Source organism: Dendrobates tinctorius, unplaced genomic scaffold, assembly GCF_039654945.1.
Source record: "Dendrobates tinctorius isolate UK_male_01 unplaced genomic scaffold, ASM3965494v1 ptg000163l, whole genome shotgun sequence".
Lineage (NCBI taxonomy): Eukaryota > Metazoa > Chordata > Amphibia > Anura > Dendrobatidae > Dendrobates > Dendrobates tinctorius.
The window spans coordinates 4,111,224-4,135,757 of record NW_027361830.1 but is presented as its reverse complement, the minus strand read 5'-3'; the positions used below and the strand labels follow the sequence as shown (position 1 = coordinate 4,135,757).

Below are 24,534 nucleotides of genomic sequence, written 5' to 3'. Positions count from 1 at the left end.
GGTCTGTGGATTGTCCTTGACTGTTCTCGCCATTCTTCTTCTCTGCCTTTCTGATATTTTTCTTGGCCTGCCACTTCTGGGCTTAACAAGAACTGTACCTGTGTTCTTCCATTTCCTTACTATGTTCCTCACAGTCGAAACTGACAGGTTAAATCTCTGAGACAACTTTTTGTATCCTTCCCCTGAAAAGCTATGTTGAATAATTTTTGTTTTCAGATCATTTGAGAGTTGTTTTGAGGAGCCCATGATGCCACTCTTCATAGGAGAATCAAATAGGAGAACTACTTGCAAGTGGCCACCTTAAATACCTTTTCTCATGATTTGATACACCTGGCTATGAAGTTCAAAGCTCAATGAGGTTATAAAACCAATTTAGTGCTTCAGGAAGTCAGTAAAAAGTAGTTAGGAGTGTTCAAATCAAGAAAATGATAAGGGTGCCCATACTTTTGCACCGGTCAAATTTTGTTTAAATGCAGATTGCACATTTTCTGTTAGTACAATAAACCTCATTGGAATCCAGAAATATAACTGAGTCCATCAGTTATTGGATATATGAAACTGAAATAGCTGTTGCAAAAACCAAAATTGTTATAAAGAAAAAAGGTTAACATTAATAGGGGTGCCCAAACTTTATCATATGACTGTGTGTGTATATATATATATGTGTATATATATACACACACCTATAATATACACATATAATAAATATATATATATATATATATATATATACACAGTGTGTATATATACACATATACTAAAAATATATATATATACACACTATGTGTGTGTGTGTATGTATGTATGTATGTATGTATATATATATATATATATATATATATATATATATATATATATATATATATATATATATATACAATGCCTACAAGTAGTATTCAACCCCCTGCAGATTTAGCAGGTTTACACATTCAGAATTAACTTGGTATTGTGACATTTGGACTGTAGATCAGCCTGGAAGTGTGAAATGCACTGCAGCAAAAAAATGTTATTTCTTTGTTTAATTTTTTTTTAAATTGTGAAAAGTTTATTCAGAGGGTCATTTATTATTCAACCCCTCAAACCACCAGAATTCTGTTTGGTTCCCCTAAAGTATTAAGAAGTATTTCAGGCACAAAGAACAATGAGCTTCACATGTTTGGATTAATTATCTCTTTTTCCAGCCTTTTCTGACTATTTAAGACCCTCCCGAAACTTGTGAACAGCACTCATACATGGTCAACATGGGAAAGACAAAGGAGCATTCCAAGGCCATCAGAGACAAGATCGTGGAGGGTCACAAGGCTGGCAAGGGGTACAAAACCCTTTCCAAGGAGTTGGGCCTACCTGTCTCCACTGTTGGGAGCATCATCCGGAAGTGGAAGGCTTATGGAACTACTATTAGCCTTCCACGGCCTGGACAGCCTTTGAAAGTTTCCTCCCGTGCCGAGGCCAGGCTTGTCCGAAGAGTCAAGGCTAACCCAAGGAAAACAAGGAAGGAGCTCCGGGAAGATCTCATGGCAGTGGGGACATTGGTTTCAGTCAATACCATAAGTAATGTACTCCACCGCAATGGTCTCCGTTCCAGACGAGCCCGTAATGTACCTTTACTTTCAAAGCGTCATGTCAAGGCTTGTCTACAGTTTGCTCATGATCACTTGGAGGACTCTGAGACAGACTGGTTCAAGGTTCTCTGGTCTGATGAGACCAAGATCGAGATCTTTGGTGCCAACCACACACGTGACGTTTGGAGACTGGATGGCACTGCATATGACCCCAAGAATACCATCCCTACAGTCAAGCATGGTGGTGGCAGCATCATGCTGTGGGGCTGTTTCTCAGCCAAGGGGCCTGGCCATCGGGTCCGCATCCATGGGAAGATGGATAGCACGGCCTACCTGGAGATTTTGGCCAAGAACCTCCGCTCCTCCATCAAGGATCTTAAGATGGGTCGTCATTTTATCTTCCAACAAGACAACGACCCAAAGCACACAGCCAAGAAAACCAAGGCCTGGTTCAAGAGGGAAAAAATCAAGGTGTTGCAGTGGCCTAGTCAGTCTCCTGACCTTAACCCAATTGAAAACTTGTGGAAAGAGCTCAAGATTAAAGTCCACATGAGACACCCAAAGAACCTAGATAACTTGGAGAAGATCTGCATGGAGGAGTGGGCCAAGATATCTCCAGAGACCTGTGCCGGCCTGATCAGGTCTTATAAAAGACGGTTATTAGCTGTAATTGCAAACAAGGGTTATTCCACAAAATATTAAACCTAGGGGTTGAATAATAATTGACCCACACTTTTATGTTTAAAATTTATTAAAATTTAACTGAGCAACATAACTTTTTGGTTTGTAAGATTTATGCATCTGTTAATAAATCCTGCTCTTGTGTGAAGTTTGAAGGCTCTAACTTATTTGCATCTTATCAAACCTGCTAAATCTGCAGGGGGTTGAATACTACTTGTAGGCACTGTGTATGTATGGGTGTATATATATATATATATATATATATATATATATATATTTATTTATTATATATATATATATTTTATATATATTGTATTATGTGTGTGTATGATCATAGGAAATGTTTCTTTTCCCAAGATATGGAAGAACTACTCTCGGCTGTCAGGAACACAATGGGAGTAGAAGAAGATGGACCACCCCGCTCGGTGCAGGATGATCTATTTGGCTTCCTGAAGTCTAGGAAGAAAATGGTTTTCCCTATCCATGATAATGTCCAGAATCTAATCTTGGAAGAATGGGAATTCCTGGAAAAGAAGCTAAGTATCCCGGGCGAAATGAAAGATCAGTTTCCCCTGCATGAAGAAGCCGCGAAGCCTTGGACTGAGGTACCTAAAGTAGATATCCAGGTAGCTAGAGTAGCTAAAAAAAAAACAAAACTATGCTACCCTTCGAGGACTCCTCTCAACTCAAGGACCCGCTTGACCGAAAGATGGATAGTCTACTGAGGAAGTCCTGGGAAGCTTCAGCAGCTTCCTTAAAAACAAATGTCGCATTGGCCTGTGTAACTAGAACCCTATACCTCTGGCTTAAGCAATTAGAGGACCATATTAAAAGGGGAACTCCGAGGGAAGATCTTCTATCCTCTCTACCGCTTCTACAGAAGACAGCAGGCTTTTTAGCGGACTCCTCGGCAGAATCGGTCCATATTGCGGCAAGAACATCCGTACTTTCCAACACCACCCGAAGGGCCTTATAGCTGAAAATGTGGAGTGGAGATATCCTATCAAAATCAAAATTGTGCTCTATTCCATTCAAGGGCTAATATGTATTTGGTCCAGCACTGGACGAACTATTAGAAAAGGTGACCGACAAGAAGAAAAATCTGCCCGAACCGAAACCGCCCAAGAAAAAGCCTTTTCGCCCACCACAGGCTCAAACCACTCAATACAGGGGGAAAGGAAAAAAAGGGCGATGGAGCTACCCAAAAGGTGGAAAAGGCTGGAATATTTTTCACAACTCTCGTTCAGACAGACATGAAATGATGCCAAGCAGGTAGGGGGCAGAATCGCAAACTACTTCCTGAGTTGGCAGAAGAGAACTACAGATCGAAGAATCCTAGACTTGGTCAAATGGGGAGTAAAAATAGAATTCCCTTCCAGTCCCCCTCAAAATCTGTAAGTAACACACCTTCCTTCAGCAATACTTGAAAAAGTTCTGCATTCGGAACTCCAAAAGATGCTATCATTGGCAGTAATCTTACCAGTTCCAGAACCGGAGCAGAGTCAAGGCCACTACTCTCAGCTGTTCTTAGTGAAAAAGCCAAGTTGAAAATACCGGGTCATCAACCTAAAGAAACTGAACCAACATGTCCGGTACCTACTCTTCAAGATGGAATCTATAAAGACCACAATACCATTGATCGGAGAAGATTTTTGCCATGGCCACCATAGATCTCCAAGAGGCCTATTACCACGTACCCATCCATCCGTCTTATTGGCGATATCTAAGGTTCGCAGTCACTCTAGACGAAGAAGTTCACCACTTTCAGTTCAGCGTTCTGCCCTTCAGCATATCATCGGCACCCCGAACATTTACAAAAACAATGGCAAAAGTGGTAGCATTCTTCAGAAGAAAGGACATGTGTCGTCCCTAACCTAGACGACCTCCTGGTTATTGCTCCCTCCAACACCACTGTAAGACAGCACCTGCAATCAGTCCTGCAGACCCTGGCATCCCTAGGCTGGATGGTAAATTGGGAAAAATCAGACCTGAATCCCTCAACCAGGAAGGTCTTTCTAGGGTTCCCCATAGATTCCCAGAAACAAATATCCTTTCTTCCGCCCACCAAGCAGGTAGGCGTAAGATCAAAAATTCAGACTCTAAAAAGTTGATTATAAGGTTTGCCATGTCAACATTAGGGTCAATGACCTCTTGCATCCAGGCAGTCCCCTGGGCCCAGGACCACTCAAGGATACTTCAGAGATATATCCTATCCCGCTGGAACAAAGACCCAGAGACCCTCAATATCGGAATCTCCCTACCCCAACACGTAAAGCTGTCTCTCAACTGGTGGCTCAACCATGGAAACCTAGCAATAAAACAATATCCCATGATGTCAATCACAACAGACGCCAGCAAACGCGGTTGGGGAGCAGTGGCATCGCAGGGAGTCTTCCAGGGACTCTGGCCCAAAGAAATGGAAAAACAATCATCCAATTACAGAGAACTGAGAGCGGTAGAAGAAGCTCTAAAGGCAGAGAAAGTATCAATCCAGGGAACCCATGTCCGGATTCACGCCGACAATATGACCATCATGGCCCCTCTACGTCATCAGGGCAGCACAAAAAATACGGAAGCCTGCAAAACGTGTCAGCATGGATATTTGGCTAGGCAGAATGCCATCTCCATTCCCTATTAGCTCTCCACCTGAAAGGATCCAACAACGTCGAGGCAGACTTCCTAAGCAGGCCAGACATAGATCCGGGTGGATGGAGCCTCAATATGAGTATTCCACACCATAACCAAAAAATGGGGTCTCCCGGAGGTAGACCTATTCTCGAACCAGGAGAACGCCAAAACAAAGCAGTACTTCTGCATGAGTCCAAACGAAAAACATTCAAGGGTGGATGCCTTTGCTCACCTGTGGAACTTTGGACTGGCATACACCTTTCCACCAATTCCCCTAATACCTAGAAGTCTGCAAATGGTCAGGACAGACGAGGTCAAAACTATCCTGATCGCTCCTCTTTGGCCAAAAAGGAGCTGGTTCGGAGCCCTAATGAACTCAGAGGGTCCTCTGATCCTACCTTTTGACCGCAACCTTCTAAATCAAGGTCCCATCCTTCACTTGGCTCCCCACAGCTTAAGCTTGGCAGCCTGGCTTCTGAAACCACAATCCTGAAAGCCAGAGGCCTCTCAGATGCGGTGATATCCACCTTGCAAAAGAGTAGGAAACCAATCGCAAATGCCATATACTCCAAAATAATGAAGACCTTCTCGGCATGGTATGGATCCACTCCCATTGATCCCTTCCACTCAGACTTGGCAAAGATCCTAGATTTCCTACAAGACTGCTTATCCAAGGGACTAAAACCAAGTACCTTGAGGGTCTAAGTATCAGCCCTAAGTTCCTACTTCGACCAAAACCTAGCAGAGCATAGATGGATCAGGAGATTTGTCAGCAGCTTTCAGAATCCGTCCAAACAAATCCAGCATTGTCCTGGCTTGGGACTTGAATATAGTACTAAAGGGTCTAACGAGCCCTCCATTTGAACCTATCGACCAGACCCAGATAGATAAACTATCCTGGAAAACATCACTACTCGTAGCCCTTACAACGGCAAGAAGGGTGGATGAACTTCAGGCTCTGTCTATCAGAGAGCCTTATCTAAGAATTCTGGACTATAGATTAATTTTCTGGCTAGACCCTTCCTTTGTGCCAAAAGTGTCTTCGGATTTCCACAGTTCACAGGAAATAATACTGCCCTCCTTCTGTGATAACCCGAAGGATGAGAGAGAAGTGGGATTCCATTCTCTGGACGTCCGGCGAGCAGTCCTGGCCTATTTGGAAAAAAACAAAACTCTGGAGGAAAGATCAGAATTTTTTTGTTCAGTATGGCGGACCAAACAAAGGGAAATAAGCGTCCAAAAGCTCCCTAGCTAACTGGATCAAGGAAGCAATCACGGCCGCTTATAAAAATCAGGATCTACCTCCTCCAGAATCCTTGAAGGCATACTCCACTAGAGCTGTCTGTCTCCTGGGCAGAAAAGGCTAATGCATCCATCAAGCAGATCTCCAAGGCTGCGACCTGGTCTTCAGTCCATACCTTCACTAGGCAATATAGATTAGATCTTATGTCAGTACGAGATCTAGCCTTTGGCAGGAAAGTCCTGCAAGCCGTGGTCCCTCCCTAAACCATTATTCTTTGGTATATCTTCCGTGTGCTGTCGTGGAGGGGATAAGAGAAAATAACTACATTTACCGGTAGTTGGGTTTCAAAAGGGGGCTTCACACACAGCGATATCGCTAGCAATATCGCTAAAGCGTCACTGATTTTGTGACACAGCAGCGATATTGCTAGCGATATCGCTATGTGTGACACTTGCCTCCCACCGGCTCCCCCGCTGGCTATCGCTAATCGCGCGAGAACGTCCTGAGCTGTTTCTCATCGGCCGCTTACTGCTGGGCTTCCTGATGGCGCCGACGAGCGACGCGTGGATGCGGATGGGAGGACGTCTTCATCGCCGCATCTGAAAGGTAAGTGCCGACCGCTGCTACGTCGCTGGTGAGATCTGCCTGTTTGGCAGCTCACTAGCGACCATTTAGCGATGCACCAGCAATCCTGACCTGGTCGTATCGTGGTCGGGATCGCTGATGCATCGCTAAATGTGACGGGACCCTAAGACCCTCCACGACCGCACGGGTAATTTCCCCCCCCCTATCAATTTTTGTTCATTGACTTGTATGAATAAATAATATTTCAAGCATTCACTCTGTGGTCCTTGGAAAACACTGGGGATTAGAGGAAGGGGAGGGCTATTTAATCTCTAGTTTCCTGTCCCTAATTAGGATGGGGAGGCAACCTCCTGTGTGCTGTCGTGGAGGGTCTTAGAAACCCAACTACCGATAAGTGTAGTTCTATTTTTTTGCTTGGAAATTTGGAGACATGTTGTCAAGTTTATAGACTAAAAGAACAATTTACATTTTACTCAAATATATACCTGTAAGGAGAAAAATATATTCTAATACTGTGTGTATGTGCGTGTATGTGTATATACAGTGGGTACGGAAAGTATTCAGACCCCTTTACATTTTTCACTATTTGTTTCATTGCAGCCATTTGGTAAATTCAAAAAACAGTTGCTTTTTTTCTCATTAATGTACACTGCACCCCATCTTCACTGACAAAAAAACAAATGTTGAAATTTTTGCAAATTTATTAAGAAAAACAAATATCACATGGTCATAAGTATTCAGACCCTTTGCTCAGACACTCACTTAAGTCACATGCTGTTCATTTCCTTGTGATCCCCGAGATGGTTCTACTCCTTCATTGGAGTCCAACTGTGTTTAATTAACCCCTTCACCCCCAAGGGTGGTTTGCACGTTCGTGACCGGGCCAATTTTTACAATTCTGACCACTGTCCCTTTATGAGGTCATAACTCTGGAACGCTTCCATGGATCCCGGTGATTCTGACAATGTTTTCTCGTGACCTATTGTACTTCAGGATAGTGGTAAAATTTCATTCAAATAACTTGCGTTTATTTGTGAAAAAAACGGAAATTTGGCGAAAATTTCGCAATTTTCCAACTTTGAATTTTTATGCCCTTAAATCACAGAGATACGGCACACAAAAAACTTAAGTAACATTTCCCACATGTTTACTTTACATCAGCACAATTTTGGAACCAAAATTTTTTTTTGTTAGGAAGTTATAAGGGTTAAAAATTGACCATCGATTTCTCATTTTTGCAACACCATTTTATTTTTACGGACCACATCACATTTGAAGCCACTTTGAGGGGTCTATATGATAGAAAATACCCAAAAGTGACACCATTCTAAAAACTGCACCCCTTAAGGAGCTCAAAACCACATTCAAGAAGTTTATTAACCCTTTAGGTGCGTCACAGGAATTTTTTGAATATTAAAAAAAAAATGAACATCTAACTTTTTTTCACAAAAAAAATACTTCAGGTTCAATTTTTTTTATTTTACCAAGGGTAACAAGAGAAATTGGACTGCAAAAGTTATTGTGCAATTTGTCCTGAGTACGCTCATACCTGATATGTGGGGGGGAACCACTGTTTCGGCACATGGCAGAGCTCAGAATGGAAGGAGCGCCGTTTGACTTTTTCAATGCAAAATTGGCTGGAATTCAGATCAGACGCCATGTCACGTTTGGAGAGCCCCTGATGTACTTAAACAGTGGAAACCCCCCACAAGTGACCCCATTTTGGAAACTAAACTGTGTTCGAAATAATTATGCAAAAAGAGTTTAGGAGTGATAAGGTTAGAATTTTTTTGTTTGTCATTTAAACTCATTGATGGTGATGTGTGTCAGGGCTCTTTATATCACTGAAAGCAATTGCAGATACCTGTGCAAATTAGTTTGGCAGGTGTGTCCAAATAAAGGCAAGATTACTTAAGAAGGCTGTTCCACATTATTAAGCAGCCTTTTTCTTTCCCATTTTGGCAAAAAATGTAGGATGTCGGCTGCTGAGAAGCAACAAATTGTGGAGTATTTAGGTCAAGGCATGACTACAATCAACATTGCCAAGACACTTCATCGTGATCATCGCACAATAAAGAAGTATGTAGCTGATTCCCAGCACACACGTGTGCGTGCTGATAAGGAAAAATTGAGGACTCTTTCCAACAGGCAATTGCATCAGGTTAAAAGAGCAGCTGCAAAAATGCCTTGTCATAGCAGCAGACAAGTTTTTGAAGCTGCTGGTGCCTCCAACGTCCCCCGTACAACAAGATGCAGGGTCCTTCAGAGGTTTGCAGCTGTGCGTAAGCCATCCTGTTGACCACCTCTATCCACTGCACACAAGCAGAAACGGCTCCAGTGGGCCAAACGATACATGAAGACTGACTCACAAACTGTTTTGTTCACCGATGAGTGCCGTGCAACCCTCGATGGTCCGGATCGAATGGAGGATGGCTGGTTGATAGACACCCCATGAAAACACGGCTAAGGCACCAACAAGGAGGAGGTGGAGTAATGTTTTGGGCTGGAATCATGGGGAGAGAGATTGTCGGTCCCTTTAGGATCCCTGAAGGGGTAAAGATAAACTCCATAATCTATGTGGAGTTACTAAAGCAGCACTTCCTGCCATGGTTCAAGAGGAAGAACCGTGCTTTCCGCAGCAAGATCATTTTCATGCATGATAATGCACCGTCTCATGCTGCAAATAACACATCTGCATCTCTGGCTGCTATGGGCATAAAAGAGGACAAACTTATGGTGTGGCCACCATCTTCCCCTGACCTCAACCCCATTGAGAACCTCTGGAGCATCATCAAAAGGAGTGTCTATGATGGCGAGAGGCAGTTCACATCTAAGCAACAGCTCTGGGAGGGTATTCTGTCCACATGCAAAACAATTGAAGCACAAACCATCCAAAAACTGACAAATTCAATTGACGAGAGAGTTCAGAAGCTTCTTTCGAACAAGGGGGTCCTATGTGCAAATGTAACATCACCTAGAATAAAGTATTGACTTGAAAACTGTTTGATTTCATTCTGTAATAAGCTGATAATGCTTATAATTTCACAATTGACCATTTTTTTGTTCAAAATAAAAATAAAAAGGTTAAACTCTGCTGTGCATAATAATTTGGAACATGCATTTTGAGTGTTTATTTTTAAAAATATACTGTTTTCATAGGCAGTTTGTTCAAAAACATTGCAATTATATTAGAATATTAGATGACTGGAAAATAACAATGACTGCAATTCATATAGGTAATTTAGAGAAAATGAGGAAATATTTTTTGCATAATAATTTGGAACACAGTGTAGACCCCCCAAGGAACTTATCTAGATAGTGGTGAGAACTTTGAACCCACAAGGGCTTTACAGAAGTTTATAACGTACAGCGGTACAATTAAAAAATCATATTTTTTCCGCAAAAATGATCTTTTCACCCCAATTTTTATTTTACCAAGGGTAACAGGACCCCAAAAGTTATTGTGCAATTTGTCCTGAGTACGCGGATACCCCACATGTGGGGGGTAAACCACTATTTGGGCGCATGGCAGAGCTCGGAAGGGAAGCAGTGCCATGTGACGTTTTTGGCTGGAATTGAGATCGGACACCATGTCGCGATTGGAAAACCCCTGATGTACCAAAACAGTGGAAACCCCCCACAAATGACACCATTTTGGAAGCTAGACCCCCTAAGGAACTTATCTAGATATGTGGTGATAACTTTGAACCTCCAAGGGCTTCACAGAAGTTTATAATGCCCAGGCGTGAAAATAAAAAAATCATTTTTTTCCACAAAAATGATATTTTTGCCCCCAATTTTTTATTTTCCTAAGGGTAACAGGAGAAATTGGACCCCAAAAGTTGTTTTGCAATTTGTCCTGAGTAGGCTGATACCCTACATGTGAGGGTAAAACACTGTTTGGGCGCATGGCAGAGCTTGGAAGGGAAGGAGCACCATTTGACTTTTTCAACTCAGAATTGGCTGGAATTGAGATCAGACGCCATGTTGCTTTTGGAGAGCACCTGATGTGCCCAAACAGTGGAAACCCCCAATTCTAACTCCAACCCTAACCCCTACACACCCCTAACCCTAATCTCAGCCCTAACCCTGGCCCTAGCTCTAACCCTAATGGGAAAATGGAAATAAATACATTTTCTTTTAATTGTATTATTTTTCCCTAACTAAGGGGGTGATAACGGGGGGTTTGATTTACTATTTATGTCGGTATTTATATTTGGCAGCTGTCACACACTAAAAGACGCTTTTTATTGTAAAAATAGTTTTTGCATCACCACATATTGAAAGCTATAATTTTCCGTATTTTGACCCACTGAGTCGTGTGAGGTCTTATTTTTTGCGGGACGAGTTGACGTTTTTATTGGTACCTTTTTCGGGCACGTGACATTTTTTGATCGCTTTTTATTCTGATTTTTGGGACGCAGAATGAACAAAAACCAGCGTTTCATGAATTTTTTTTGGGGGGGTGCGTTTACACCATTCCGCTTGCGGTAAAATTGATTAAGCGGTTTTATTCTTCGGGTCAGTACGGTCACAGCGATACCTCATTTAGGTCGTTTTTTTATGGTTTGTCGGTTTTATGCAATGAAAACTAATTTATATAAAAAATTATTTTTACATCGCTTTATTCTGCGAGCTATAACTTTATTTTTTCGCTGATGATGCTGTATGGAAGCTCGTTTTTTGCGGGACAAGATGACGTTTTCTGCGGTACCATGGATATTTATATGCGTCTTTTTGATCGCGCGTTATTGCACTTTTTGTTTGGCGGTATGATAAATCATTTTTTGATTCGTTTTTATTTAAGGGGTTCGCTAAAGGGGTTAACTAATGGGACAGTTTTATAGGGCAGGTCGTTACGGACGCGGCGATACCTAATATGTGTACTTTTATTGTTTGGTTTTTTTTTTTATTTCCAAAAAATGGATTTATAGGGGGAATTTTTTTTTTCTTTTTCTAATTTATTTGGCGATTTTTATTAAATTATTTTAACACTTTTTTTTTTAACTTTAATACATAGTCCCAGGTGGGACATCACTGTCCTGTGACAGATCGCTGATCTGTCACATCACAGGCACTGCTGCAGACTTCCTCATGCCTGCGCTTTGCAGACACAGAGGAAGTCAGCTCCCTGCAGGCCCCCGTCGCCATCATGGATTTGGGGGCCTGCAGGGAAGGAGCCCCCCGCAGCAGCGCTGCGCATTGCGCTGCCGTGGGGGGCTCAGGGAAGCACGGAGGGAGTCCCCTCCATGCCGATGCTTCCCTTTAACCCCTGGTACACCGCGATCATGTTTGATCGCGGTGTGCAAGGGGGTTAACGTTGCCGGGTATCAGCTGTGATAATCAGTTGACACCCGGCCGCGATCAGCGGCGCTCACCACTTATCGGCCCCCATAAGGGCACCATTGACTTAACAAGGTAGCCAGGAAAAAAAAAATTAAAAAAGCTCACATTCTAACCCCCACACAAAATCAATACATGCTAATCTATAAGTGACGTGTACCCAAAAATTGTTGCCAATAAAAGCTTTAATTTTGTATTTATATTTTTTGCAGGATATGTTGCTGGACAAATAAAACCATTATGGCTCTCAAAATGCAACAACCCTGAAATAAAATTCTTTATGCCAAAATGCTAAACTCTAAGGCTATGTGCCCACGTAGCGTTTAAATCCGGACACTGAAAACCGGACTCCTTCCCAGAAATCGCGCGTTTTTTTTTTTACCACGATTATGTCCGATTTTGCCGCGATTTTCGCGTGCGATATTCAAGCACTTTCCAAGCGATTTGAAGCATCGCTTGGAAAGTAATTGACAGGTTGGTCACACTCGTCAGACATAGTGTTTGACGAGTGTGACCAGCTTTTTACTATTGAGGCCGCCTATGCGGCCTCAATAGTAAAAAAAAAAAAAAATGTAAAAAATTGGGGTATATTTACCTTCCGACGTCCCGCGCTGCCTTCCCAGGCCTCAGCGTTCCCAGTAATGCCTTGCGAGACCTGTGATGACGTTGCTCTTGCATTGCTATAGCGATCTCACGAGACCACATCATCACAGGACCTTGCCGCAAGGCATTACTGGGAACGCTGAGGCCCGGGATGGCAGCGCGGGACGTCGGAAGGTAAATATAGCCCTTTTTTTTATTTTTTTTATTTTTTTTTACAGGGGTATGGTACCCAGGGCCTGGAGGACAGTCTCCTCTCCTCCACACCGTGGGTACCAACCGCACATGAGACGCTTAACTTCGCGCATGGTGGGCATAGCCACATGCTGGAAGTAAGCGATTCTCATGCATTCCTATGGGTGCGGTATCGCGGCAATTCTTTGCGATTCCGCACAAAAGAATGAGCATGCTGCGATTTTTTCCGCGATGCGATTCTGCAGCGGAAAAAAGCGCAGCATTAGCACAGCATGTGTGGAATGCCATAGGAATGCATGGGGTGCGTTTTGTACAAGATTTTTGCGGCGTTTTCGCGCTGAAAATCGCAGCAAAAACGCTTAAAAATCGCATCGTGGGCACACAGCCTCAATCATTCATGCTGACCTCAAGGATAAAATGAACTTGTTCTTTTACTATGTGTTAAACTGTGAAATGTGGGGAAAAAACCCTGCAAACTTAAAAACTAATGGTTTATGTACCCCAGAATGCTGCTATTAAAAAAATAAATACGATTTATTCTGCAAAAATGAACCCTGATAGTTACCAAGGAATAGCAAAAAAAAGTTAGAGCTCTTAAGTGATAATGAAAAAAATAGAGGGAAAAAATATTGATTCTTAAACATTCGATAAAGACATTTCAGACCTACTTTTCTTGTCTGGATTTACAAAATATGTTATGCCAAGTACGGTAGTTGAAAATTGAGATAACATGACGACATTGATGGTGACCGCAGCCGTGAAATAAAAATGCTTTGTCTGAAAATGAGTTAATTACCAGTTAACAGCCGATAGCTACCTTGTTACAATTATATACCGGCTATATGGTGCACATGATGTGGGAATGGCTATGGCCATGAGGTGTCCTGCTACCAGATGTAGTACTGATCACACGGCACATATTTTTGGTGGATGTTAACTGTCTTTTTACACATTATAAATATTTGTCCATGATCTCAGCTGAAAAAATGTCCATGTATTTATATTGTACAGATGGAACAGATAAGAACCTTTTATGATGAGGAGGAAGGGAAATTTAGGTTGATCAAACAGCCCGAAGAGGAAAAATGTAAAAACAGGAAAAATGTGCATTATAACTATAACCAAATAATGACATCTATCATGTTCAGTCCTTTGCCACACACAGATATGTTGTAATATTTTACACATTTGAGAGTTGGAGTGGCAGCTGAGAAAAAAAGTGTGTACACAGGGTTTTTACACCTTAATTTCCAATTAAGGTTTATACAAGGCCTGTGTTTTGGAATGCACACTTTGGACTCTGTGAGAATTTGACAATTTCGGAAATTATTCTAGTGACAAGTCTTCTCCTTTTGTTCCCTTCCATAATGAGTTTACGCTCTCCTAGGGAGGTGGGTTTGACACCAGGCTTTGGGGAAGTGAAATAAACCAGCCAAATGTTTCTAGCAGAGTCTTTCTGGTCACATGTGTTTGTCTTCTTTACAGGTGGGAGGGCAAGAATGAAAATGAAGTGGGCCGCTGCAGTGAGACTGGAAAAGTCCATGTGAAGGTTGATCACAAGTACTACAGACCCACTGAAGTAGTAAGTAGGAAATTCTACTTCTCCCCTACTGCCACATAATTTAATCACTCGCACTGTTTGGTCAGCTGGCCAAGGTCTAATTGACCCCCTGCTACCAGCCTCTGATAGTCAAGCTGTGTGCAGTCTCACCCACATGACCCCAGTAAATAGTAAGTAAAGAAAATAAAGCAACATTTAAAGACTAACACAACAGGTCATAAGAGGCTCCTTCTATAGAGAGAGGATACTGGTGTTTGAAATGTAAGTGAAATTCACCACCCTAAACTCCATTGTCAGTAAAGGACTCCATGCATAATTGATGGCAGACAGCTATTTCTGCGGACTACTCCATATACAGGAGTGTTTGCTCTGCCGAGCGCTACTGTCTTCTCTGCAAGAGAGCTACTACCAGACTCTGGCGGCTCAGCTCACCACAAACAAAAGGATTGACAGTCCGACATTAGACATGCTGGATTCTTCTCTCCCCAAGGGCCCCATACACATTAAACTGTTGTCCGAGCCCGTCAATATTGGCCGTTTCGGCTGATATTTAGTCTGATCATGCCCTGAGTTTTAACTTTCTCATTCACATTAGACTAATCATAATGAGCACCCAGTTCTGGGCAGAACTTTGTCTTCTGCCGGCTTAGTTATGGAAATCCCTTCTGTCTGGAGAGCGTAATAAACATGTGCTGTTGCTTTCCTTGTGGCTAGAGCAGTTTTGCTGGACATACTTTCGAGTTTAATAACTAGCCTCTTATTAGGGAAATTCCAAAGTAACATCCCTGGCTAGACATGGGAACTCTCTAACATTGTAGTCAGCGTCTTATCGCAGCAAGACTACTGTGACCCTGTAACATGCTGTAGGCTGAAGGCGGGTAAGTGTTACTTTATTGTAACCAGTTACAGGTCACGTGTTTGGGAGCTATTCATTGACATGTCAGTAATCTATTAAGGTATGTGGTTACATGAATTTAGAAACAGATCTGTTTGAAAATACCCTTAAGTCTGTATCAGTAGTGTTTTGTGACATCAGTACATAGCAGTTAGCCATTCCATCTCTCTCCAGGTTTAGTACAGAAGTCTAATGAATAGGATCACCTAGTCATTTTCTCATTGCACCACTAACTGGAAATAAGAAAAATACCCCATTGACCTAGAGTTGGATTAGAAATAGAAAAACAGTTGAACTTATGAAAAAATGATATATGTCTGGCCTGGGCCTGGGCCTTGACTATTGTCAGTTTCCTCAGACTGTTAGCCCATCGCTAAGACTTTCTATTATGTAGGGGCTTTGTGATTGTAGTACTTTAGTACTTGTGGATCACCAGCATAGAATGCAGCACTGTACATAGTCTTCATTCATATTTGTGACATTTCACAGTGGGCTTCACATATAGAGAAAAAGACCATCGCTACTCAGAAAGTCCAGCTGTTGAAAAATTCCCCCTATAAACTCTTGGTCCAGTCAGAACTCAGGACTGTTTAGCAAAGTGTCAGCGCAAAAAACTAATATTTAACCTGAAGCTAGTTTATACTGTAGCAGGAGGCCAATTGTCCCCTAGTTACACAAAATTCAGCTGCTCCTGTCCAACACATTATAAGAAATAATTCCCTCAACAGTAAATTAAGAATATTCTAAATCACCTTGATGTTCAATGAACTGCAAACTCGGGCATAGAATCATAAAATGTACAGTGCCTTGCGAAAGTATTCGGCCTCCTGGAACTTTTCAACCTTTTCCCACATATCATGCTTCAAACATAAAGATACTAAATGTAAATTTTTGGTGAATCAACAAGAAGTGGGACACAATTGTGAAGTTGAACGAAGTTTGTTTGTTTTAAATTTTTGTGGAAATAAAAAAAACTGAAAAGTGGGGCATGCAATATTATTCGTCCCCTTTAACTTAATACTTTGTTGTGCCACCTTTTGCTGTGATTACAACTGCAAGTTGCTTGGGGTATGTCTCTATCAGTTTTGTACTTTGAGAGACTGAAATTCTTGCCCATTCTTCCTTGGCAAACAGCTCGAGCTCAGTGAGGTTTGATGGAGATCGTTTGTGAACAGCAGTTTTCCGCTCTTTCCACAGATTCTCGATTGGATTCAGGTCTGGACTTTGACTTGGCCATTCTAAAGGGGGTTTTACACTAAGCAATATCGCTAGCAATATCGCTATCACTGGTTTTGTGACGTTATAGCGATATTGCTAGCGATATCGCTATGTGTGATACTTACCAGCGACCGGCTCCCCCGCTGCCCATCGCTGATCGCGCGAGAATGTCCGGCTCCATTTCTCGTCGGGCGCTTCCTGCTGAGACTTCCTGCTGTGATGACGAGCGACGCGTGGAGGCGGGCGGGAGGACGCAGGATCGCTGTGAGTGAATGGTAAGTATCGTGCGCTGCGTCGCTGCTGCATCGCTGTGAGATCTTTCTGTATGAAAGCTCACTAGCGATCATTTAGCGATGCACCAGCGATCCTGACCGGGTCGGATCGCTGGTTGGATCGCTGGTGCATCGCTAAATGTAAAAGGGCCTTAACACCTGGATACGTTTTTGTGAACCATTCCATTGCAGATTTTGCTCTATGTTTGGGATCATTGTCTTGTTGGAAGACAAATCTCCATCCCAGTCTCAGGTCTTTTGCAGACTCCAACATGTCTTCTTCAAGAATGGTCCTGTATTTGGCTCCATCCATCTTCCCATCAATTTTAACCATCTTCCCTTTCCCTGCTGAAGAAAAGCAGGCCCAAACCATGATGCTGCTACCACCATGTTTGACAGTGGGGATGGTGTGTTCAGGGTGATGAGCTGTGTTGCCTTTACGCCAAACATATCGTTTGGAATTGTTGCCAAAAAAGTTCGATTTTGGACTCCAGAGCACCTTCTTCCACATGTTTGGTGTGTCTCACAGGTGGCTTGTTGCAAACTTTAAGCGACACTTTTTATGGATAACTTTGAGAAATGGCTTTCTTCTAAAGGCCAGATGTGTGAAGTGTACACACTGATTGTTGTCCTATGGACAGACTATCCCACCTCAGCTGTAGATCTCTGCAGTTCATCCAAAGTGATCATGGGCCTCTTGGCTTCATCTCTGATCAGTCCTTCTCCTTGTTTGAGATGAAAGTTTAGAGGGACAGCCGGGTCTTGGTAGATTTGCAGTGGTATGATACTCCTTCCATTTCAATATGATCGCTTGCACAGTACTCCTTGGGATGTTTAAAGTTTTGGAAATCATTTTGTATCCAAATCCGGCTTTAAACTTCTCCTCAACAGTATCACGGACCTGCCTGTTGTGTTCCTTGGTCTTCATGATGCTCTCTGTGCTTCAAACAGAACCCTGAGACTATCACAGAGCAGGTGCATTTATACGGAGACTTTATTGCACACAGGTGGATTATATTTATCATCATTAGTCATTTAGGATAACATTGGATCATTCAGAGATCCACAATAATAATATTAATAATTTTTTATTTTTATAGCGCCGACATATTCCACAGCACTTTACATTTTGGAGGGGATTTGTACAGACAATAGACTTTTTACAGCATAACAATAATCACATAGATTATAACAAGTACCAAGAGGAATGAAGGCCCTGCTCGCAAGCTTACAGTCGATGAGGAAAGAGGTAGACACGAAATGTGGGTGTTAACAGTTGCCCTGATTGTTTAGACCAGCCATAATTTCTAAGTGTGTAACAGTACAGACACAGAGGGCTAATGGATGCATAAAGCATGTGGGAACCTGGTTATGGTAAAACTTTTGGCTGTGCCACACAGGGATAGATTAGATTAATGTTTTAAGGCGATAGGCCAGTCTGAATAAATGCGTTTTCAGGGCACGCTTAAAATTGTGGGGATTGGGGACTAATCGTATTGACCTGGGAAGTGCATTCCAAAGAACTGGCACAGCACGTGTAAAGTCTTGGAGACGGGAGTGGGAGGTTCTGATTATTGAGGATGCTAACCACAGATCATCAGCAGAACGGAGGGCGCGGGTAGGGTAGTATACTGAAACAAGGGAGGAGATGTAGGGTGGTGCTGAGCCATGGAGGGCTTTGTGGGTGAGTGTAATAAGTTTTTACTGAATTCTGGAGGGGATGGGTAGCCAGTGTAATGACTTCCACAAGGTAGAGGCATCGGTGTAACGATTGGTGAGGAATATGATCCTGGCTGCAGCATCCAAGACAGATTGGAGAGGGGAGAGTTTGGTAAGAGGGAGACCGATTAGAAGAGCGTTACAATAGTCGAGACGTGAATGAATAAGAGAAACATTAAGAGTTTTTGCAGAGTCAAAAGTAAGAAAAAGTCGAATTCTAGAAATGTTTTTGAGGTGCAGATGACAAGAGCGAGCCAGTGATTGATTGTGGGGGGCAAAGGAAAGCTCGGAATCAAGTATGACCCCAAGACAGTAGGCATTTTGCTGGGGAGTAATAGTGGAGCCACACACAGAAATGGCAATGTCGGGTATAGGTACATTAGTAGAGGGAGGAAATACAAGGAGTTCAGTCTTTGACAGGTTCAGTTTCAGATATAGTGAGGACATGATGTTAGACACAGCGTTTAGACAATCGCTGGTGTTTTCTAGAAAGGCTGGCGTGATGTCAGGAGAAGAAGCGTATAATTGGGTGTCATCAGCATAGAGATGGTACTGGAAACCAAATCTACTGATTGTTTGACCAATAGGGGCAGTGTACAAGGAGAAGAGGAGGGGGCCTAGAACCGATCCTTGAGGAACCCCAACAGTAAGGGGAAGGTGAGAGGAGGAGGAACCGGCAAAATATACAGTAAAGGAGCGGTCAGAGAGATAGGAGGAGAACCAGGAGAGAACGGTGTCCTTGAGGCCAATGGAACGGAGCATAGTGAGGAGGAGCTGATGATCCACAGTGTCGATTGCTGCAGAAAGATCCAAGAGAATTAGCATGGAGTAATGACCATTTGATTTAGCTGTTAGTAGATCATTAGAGACTTTAGTGAGGGCAGTTTCAGTAGAGTGTAAGGAGCGGAAACCGGATTGGAGAGGGTCGAGAAGAGTTAGCAGAGAGATAGCGGATAAGACTGGAGTGGACCAGGCGTTCCAGGAGTTTAGAGATGAAGGGAAGATTAGGGACAATGAACTTCTGAAGTGAGTTTGTTGCACTGAAAGTAAAGGGGCCGAATAATATTGCACGCCCCACTTTTCAGTTTATGAATTTCCACAAAAATTTAAAATAGCCAATAAATTTCTTTCAACTTCACAATTGTATCCCACTTGTTGATACTTCACCAAAAATTAACATTTGGTATCTTTGTCTGAAGCATGATGTGTGGGGAAAAGGTTGAAAAGTTCCAGGGAGCCGAATACTTTCACAAGGCACTGTATAATTGGAAGGAACCTCAAGGGTCATTGTATCAAACCCCCCCCAGCTCAATGCAGGATTCACTAAACCATCTCAGGCAATGTCTGGCCAGCCTCTGTTTAAAGACTTCCATTGAAGAAGAACTCGCCGCCGCTCGTGGCAGCCTGTTTCACTCATTGATCACCCTCGCTGTCAAAAAATTTTTTCTAGTATCTAATCTGTATAGTATATTCTCCCCTTCAGTTTCATTCCATTGCTTCTTGTGTTTCCATGAACAAATGATTATAAGAATGATCCCACTACACTGTGACAACCCTTCAGATATTTGTAGTCAGCTATTAAGTCTACTCTTTGCTTTCTTTTTGCTAGCTAAACATTCCCAGATCCTTTACCCGTTCCTCGTAGGACATACTTTGCAGTACACGCAGACTGTACATCCACAGAACTCCTCTTCACCCTGTAATATTTGTAGAATTTACAGTGCATTTTCCCATATGTATTGTCCTTTTGGCAGATGTAGTTATACATTATTCCTGCTGAATAAAAAGATCACAATAAAAATAAGTGTGAAAACTTTTAGCAATGCAAAATAGAACTCCTATAGAGTGGTCGATCCGAAAGTAACTCTGTTCTCATGCTGAAATCAAAGTGTGCAAGACATTTGCATGAATTTCTCCTAAGAAGTCTTAATTCCAGTCATTGCTCTGCTTTTATTTTACATGTGACTGATTTTTCATCTGGTTCATATGTCTGAATAGTCTTTTTTAGAGATGAGTGGACCCCTGGATGTTCGCGTCCAGCGGGTTCGTTTGAACAGTTACAAAAAGTTTGGGTACCAGAACAGTACCCGGACCCCATTCACTTGAATGGGGGGCCCGAACATCCAGTGTTTGCCACGCTGTCATGTGCATGACAGCACGGCAAATAACCGATTTCTGATCGGCGGTGAAATCATCCCCGACGATCAGAGAGCTGTGGTTCCCACGTTGTCAAAAAACGGTGTGAGCGCTCAGCTGTGATTGGAGATATAAAGTTTACCTCCAGTCACTGGTGTCAGCTGATGGGACTACTGATCCCATCATCCGACACCTGCTGCCGCTAATTACAGTGAGAGCAGGAGTATGGGAGTATTCATTAGCCGCTCTTGCGCTGTAAATAAATAATTTAAAAAGTGGTTGGTTCTTCTGTATTTTTGCTAACCAGCCAGGCAAAACTCACAGCTGGGGGCTGCAACCCTCAGCTGCCAGCTTCAGTAAGGCTAGATATTAAGAATAGAGAGGTCCCCACGCTGTTTTTTTTAAATATTTAAATAAATCATTTAAAAAAACTGCATTGGGTCCCTCCCATTTTTGACAACCAGCCTTGCTAAAGCAGACAGCTGGGGGCTGGTATTGTCAGGCTGGTAAGGGACCATGGATATTGCTCCCCCCAGCCTAAAAATAGCAGCCCGCAGCTGCTCAGAAAAGGCACATCTATTAGATGCGCTAATTCTGGCACTTTGCCCAGCTCTTCTCTCTTGCCCTGTAGCTGTGGCAAGTGGGGTGATAGTTGGGGGGAGCTGATGTCACCTTTGTATTGTCAGATGACATCAAGCCTCGAGGTTAGTAATGGAGAGGTGTCAATAAGACAACCCGCATTACTAACCCCATAGTCACATAGTAAGAAAACACACCCAGAAAAAAGGCCTTTAATTGTAAGAATTACACTCTCCTTTAATAATCTTAATTAAACCATACTTACGACCTCGCCTAATTCCACCCGAAGCCCTCGATCTCCTGTAATAAAACTAAAATAAAAACAATATACCATACCTGTCGGTTGTTCTGTATCACACCATAATCCATGTCAGGGGATAATCCGTTTTCAACCTGGATGGTGCCAAGATGTGTCCGTCCAGGCGAAGAACCATTTGTGACTGAGCGGCTGCGAGCGCGGCCTCAGTGACCGGTAGTGACGTCATCGAGGTTACGTCCGGTCACTGAGACTCTGTATCCAACCAGACTGTACTGCGGTGACCTCGGTGAGATCCCCGCTAGCACCCTTTAGCTTTTCTGGGAACCCACAACGTTTTGTTTTTTTTAATTATTTACAGTGCAGGAGCGGCTAAAGAATACTCCCATCTGCCGCTCCTGCTCTCACTGTAATTAGCGGCAGCAGGTGTCAGATGATGGGACCAGTAGTCCCATCAACTGACACCAGTGACCGGAGGTAAACGTTATACCTCCTATCACAGCTGAGAACTCACACTGTCTTTTGACAGCGTGAGAACCGCGGCTCTCTGACCGGCGGGGATGATTTATCCGCCAATCAGAATTGGTGTTTTCCGCGCTGTCAGGAACATGACAGTGCGACAAACACCCAGTGTTTGGGCAGCCGAACCCGAAAAGTAACACTGACTCCCTGATGAAGTCTGGTGTCTGTGCCCGAACAGTAGGTGTTCGGTACGGATGCCGAACTTTACTGTTCGGGTTCGCCCATCTCTAGTCTTTTTGCTGACTAAGGCCTCATTCAGACGCACATGAATCACAAACCTGTTTGATCCATGTTTTTCATGGATAGATTATGGGTTCAGCGTGGCTGTTCACATGTCCATGTCTTTTTTGCTGATCTAGTGGAAAAATGAAACATGTCCTTTGTTGAGTCGAGTCACTAATCAAAATTACACATAAAGGCCTATAGACATGAGAAAAATCATTGACAGAACACATTGTCATCCGTATGCAGTACATGTGCTGTCCGTTTGGATATAGTAAAGTAATTTGTAGCTTAGTTTTTACCATCAGTGATTTTCTCGCATGAAAAAATAAAATGACACACTGTCCGATTTCAAACAATGTTTGTATCTGATTTTTATCAGTGTTGTCAGTTTTGCACATGAGAAGATTCTCTGCCATCTGAATGCATCCTAAGAGTGTATTTACATTGTCCGGCCTGCAGCCATTAAATGACCACCAATCAACTCCATGAACGCATCTAGCCAACGTTTTATAGCTTGTTAAGAAAGCCCGACGTCACACCTATCACGATTGTTCTGTCACATAGAATACTAGAATATTATTGTGGAGACCAGAGGGTTTTTTGAGTTCTATGATGGCTTTGAAAGACCACAGGGACCAGTACTCATCTCGCTGAATGCCCGTACTCCTTCCCTATGGGCAGAACACTACTCTGACAACACAGGGTAAGGAGAACAGTGTAGAAATACTTTATTGAACCAGCAATAGACAATAACATGTAGTACAGTCCCAGTAAGTGCATAAGATGGTGGTGCAATTGACAGCGTCTCACCCTTCCACTGACTCTCCAGGAAATAGAACAAAACAGAACATCTTTGACCTTGGAGCTTCAAGGGCCAACTAGTAACACTCTGCTTCTGGCGGGCCCCCACGAGGTGGTAGCATCAAGCTTAGGATGCCTACAGTCCATTCAGGTATGTGGCCAGGTGACCTGATTGTCCGAACCTGGGTTCTCCAAATGTCACCACGGGTTCAGTGATGGGCAGAGGATCAAATCTGTATTCCTCTGTTTGGAGCCATGATTCTTTGGCTGCTGTCTTGCAGAGTATCACTGGAAACCGAGACAGACACCATGTTTTTAGTTCACAGCTCTTATTTGGGCATTTTTCGACAGGATTGGGTAAAGGTGGGAGGAGGTCAACTCTCATTGTTCGAGTATTCAATTAACCCCTTCCCGACCAGTGGCACAGCGTATGCATCATGAAAGTCTGTGCCAATCCAACCAATTACGCATATGCGGTCATGACTTGAACGCTCTCCTGTGGGTCGGGTGACCGGGGTCAATGAAAGGTCACCCGACCTGCACGTACAGGAGGCTTTGTGCTTTGCCCCCCCCCCGTGGCTACGATCGCTCTGATTGACTGTTTCACGTTTAACAGCCAATCAGCGTGATAGTAATATTTCATCAATGAAACTGCAGTAGCATCGGACATGGCTGGAGACCGCAATCAGACCCCTCCCCACCGGCTGATGGGGGCGATCTGCCACCGACTGTCTGCGGCGATCTGCCGCAGCCGTTAGTTTCTGCTCCCCCTCCCCTGCCTTTCGCTCCCCCTGCCTTCCGATCACCGTCCCTCCCCCCGGTACCTCCTGAGTCCCCGTGTCACTTCCGGTGTCCCTCCTCCCTCCTGCATGGGCGCCGCCATCTTCCAAAATGGCGGGCGCATGCGCGGTGTGCCCGTCGAATCTGCCAAGTGGCAGATTCCAATCATTCAGTTTGATCACTGTGATAGATCCCATCACAGTGATCAAAATAAAAAAAAATAGTAAATCACCCCCCCTTGTCACCCCCATAGGTAGGGACAAATAATAAAATAAAGAAAATATTTTTATTTTTATTTTTCCATTAGGGTTAAGGGTTAGAGTTGGAATTAGGGTTAGAGTTGGAATTAGGGTTTAACCCCTTAATGACAGCCAATACGTCTTTTAACTGACCTGAGATATAAGAGAATAGCCTCTCCATACAGGTGACAATCCAGCAGCTGTCGCCTGTGCACTATAGCTGACAACTTGCTGCATCAGCCATGATCAGTTTTGTCATTGTCCAAATATCTTTAACCCCTTAGGCCTCTTTCACACTTCAGTTTTTTGTCAGTTAAAATCCGCCAAAAGGACGGATAGCGGATCCGTTTTAATACTGATGACAACGGATGCCACCCGTCCGTTTTTTTGACTGATCCGCCAAATGAAGAATGTTAAAGGAATCGCAGCCTAGAGAGAGAGGTTTTTTTTTTTCCCAGCACCCAGACAGAATTTCGGGTTAAATCAGTGTCTGG

At 43.2% G+C, this 24,534-nt stretch overlaps 1 protein-coding gene across 6 annotated transcripts in view; it reads left to right on the top strand.

The window, feature by feature from the left end:
• GMDS (GDP-mannose 4,6-dehydratase) overlaps nucleotides 1-24,534 on the top strand; it is a 944,793-nt gene that overhangs the window by 751,880 nt on the left and 168,379 nt on the right. For all 6 annotated transcript variants that reach the window (XM_073550144.1, XM_073550143.1, XM_073550145.1 and 3 more), the window contains one exon: nucleotides 14,323-14,419. In XM_073550144.1, coding sequence (XP_073406245.1) covers nucleotides 14,323-14,419 — 97 coding nt within the window. The remainder of the gene's footprint in view (nucleotides 1-14,322; nucleotides 14,420-24,534) is intronic.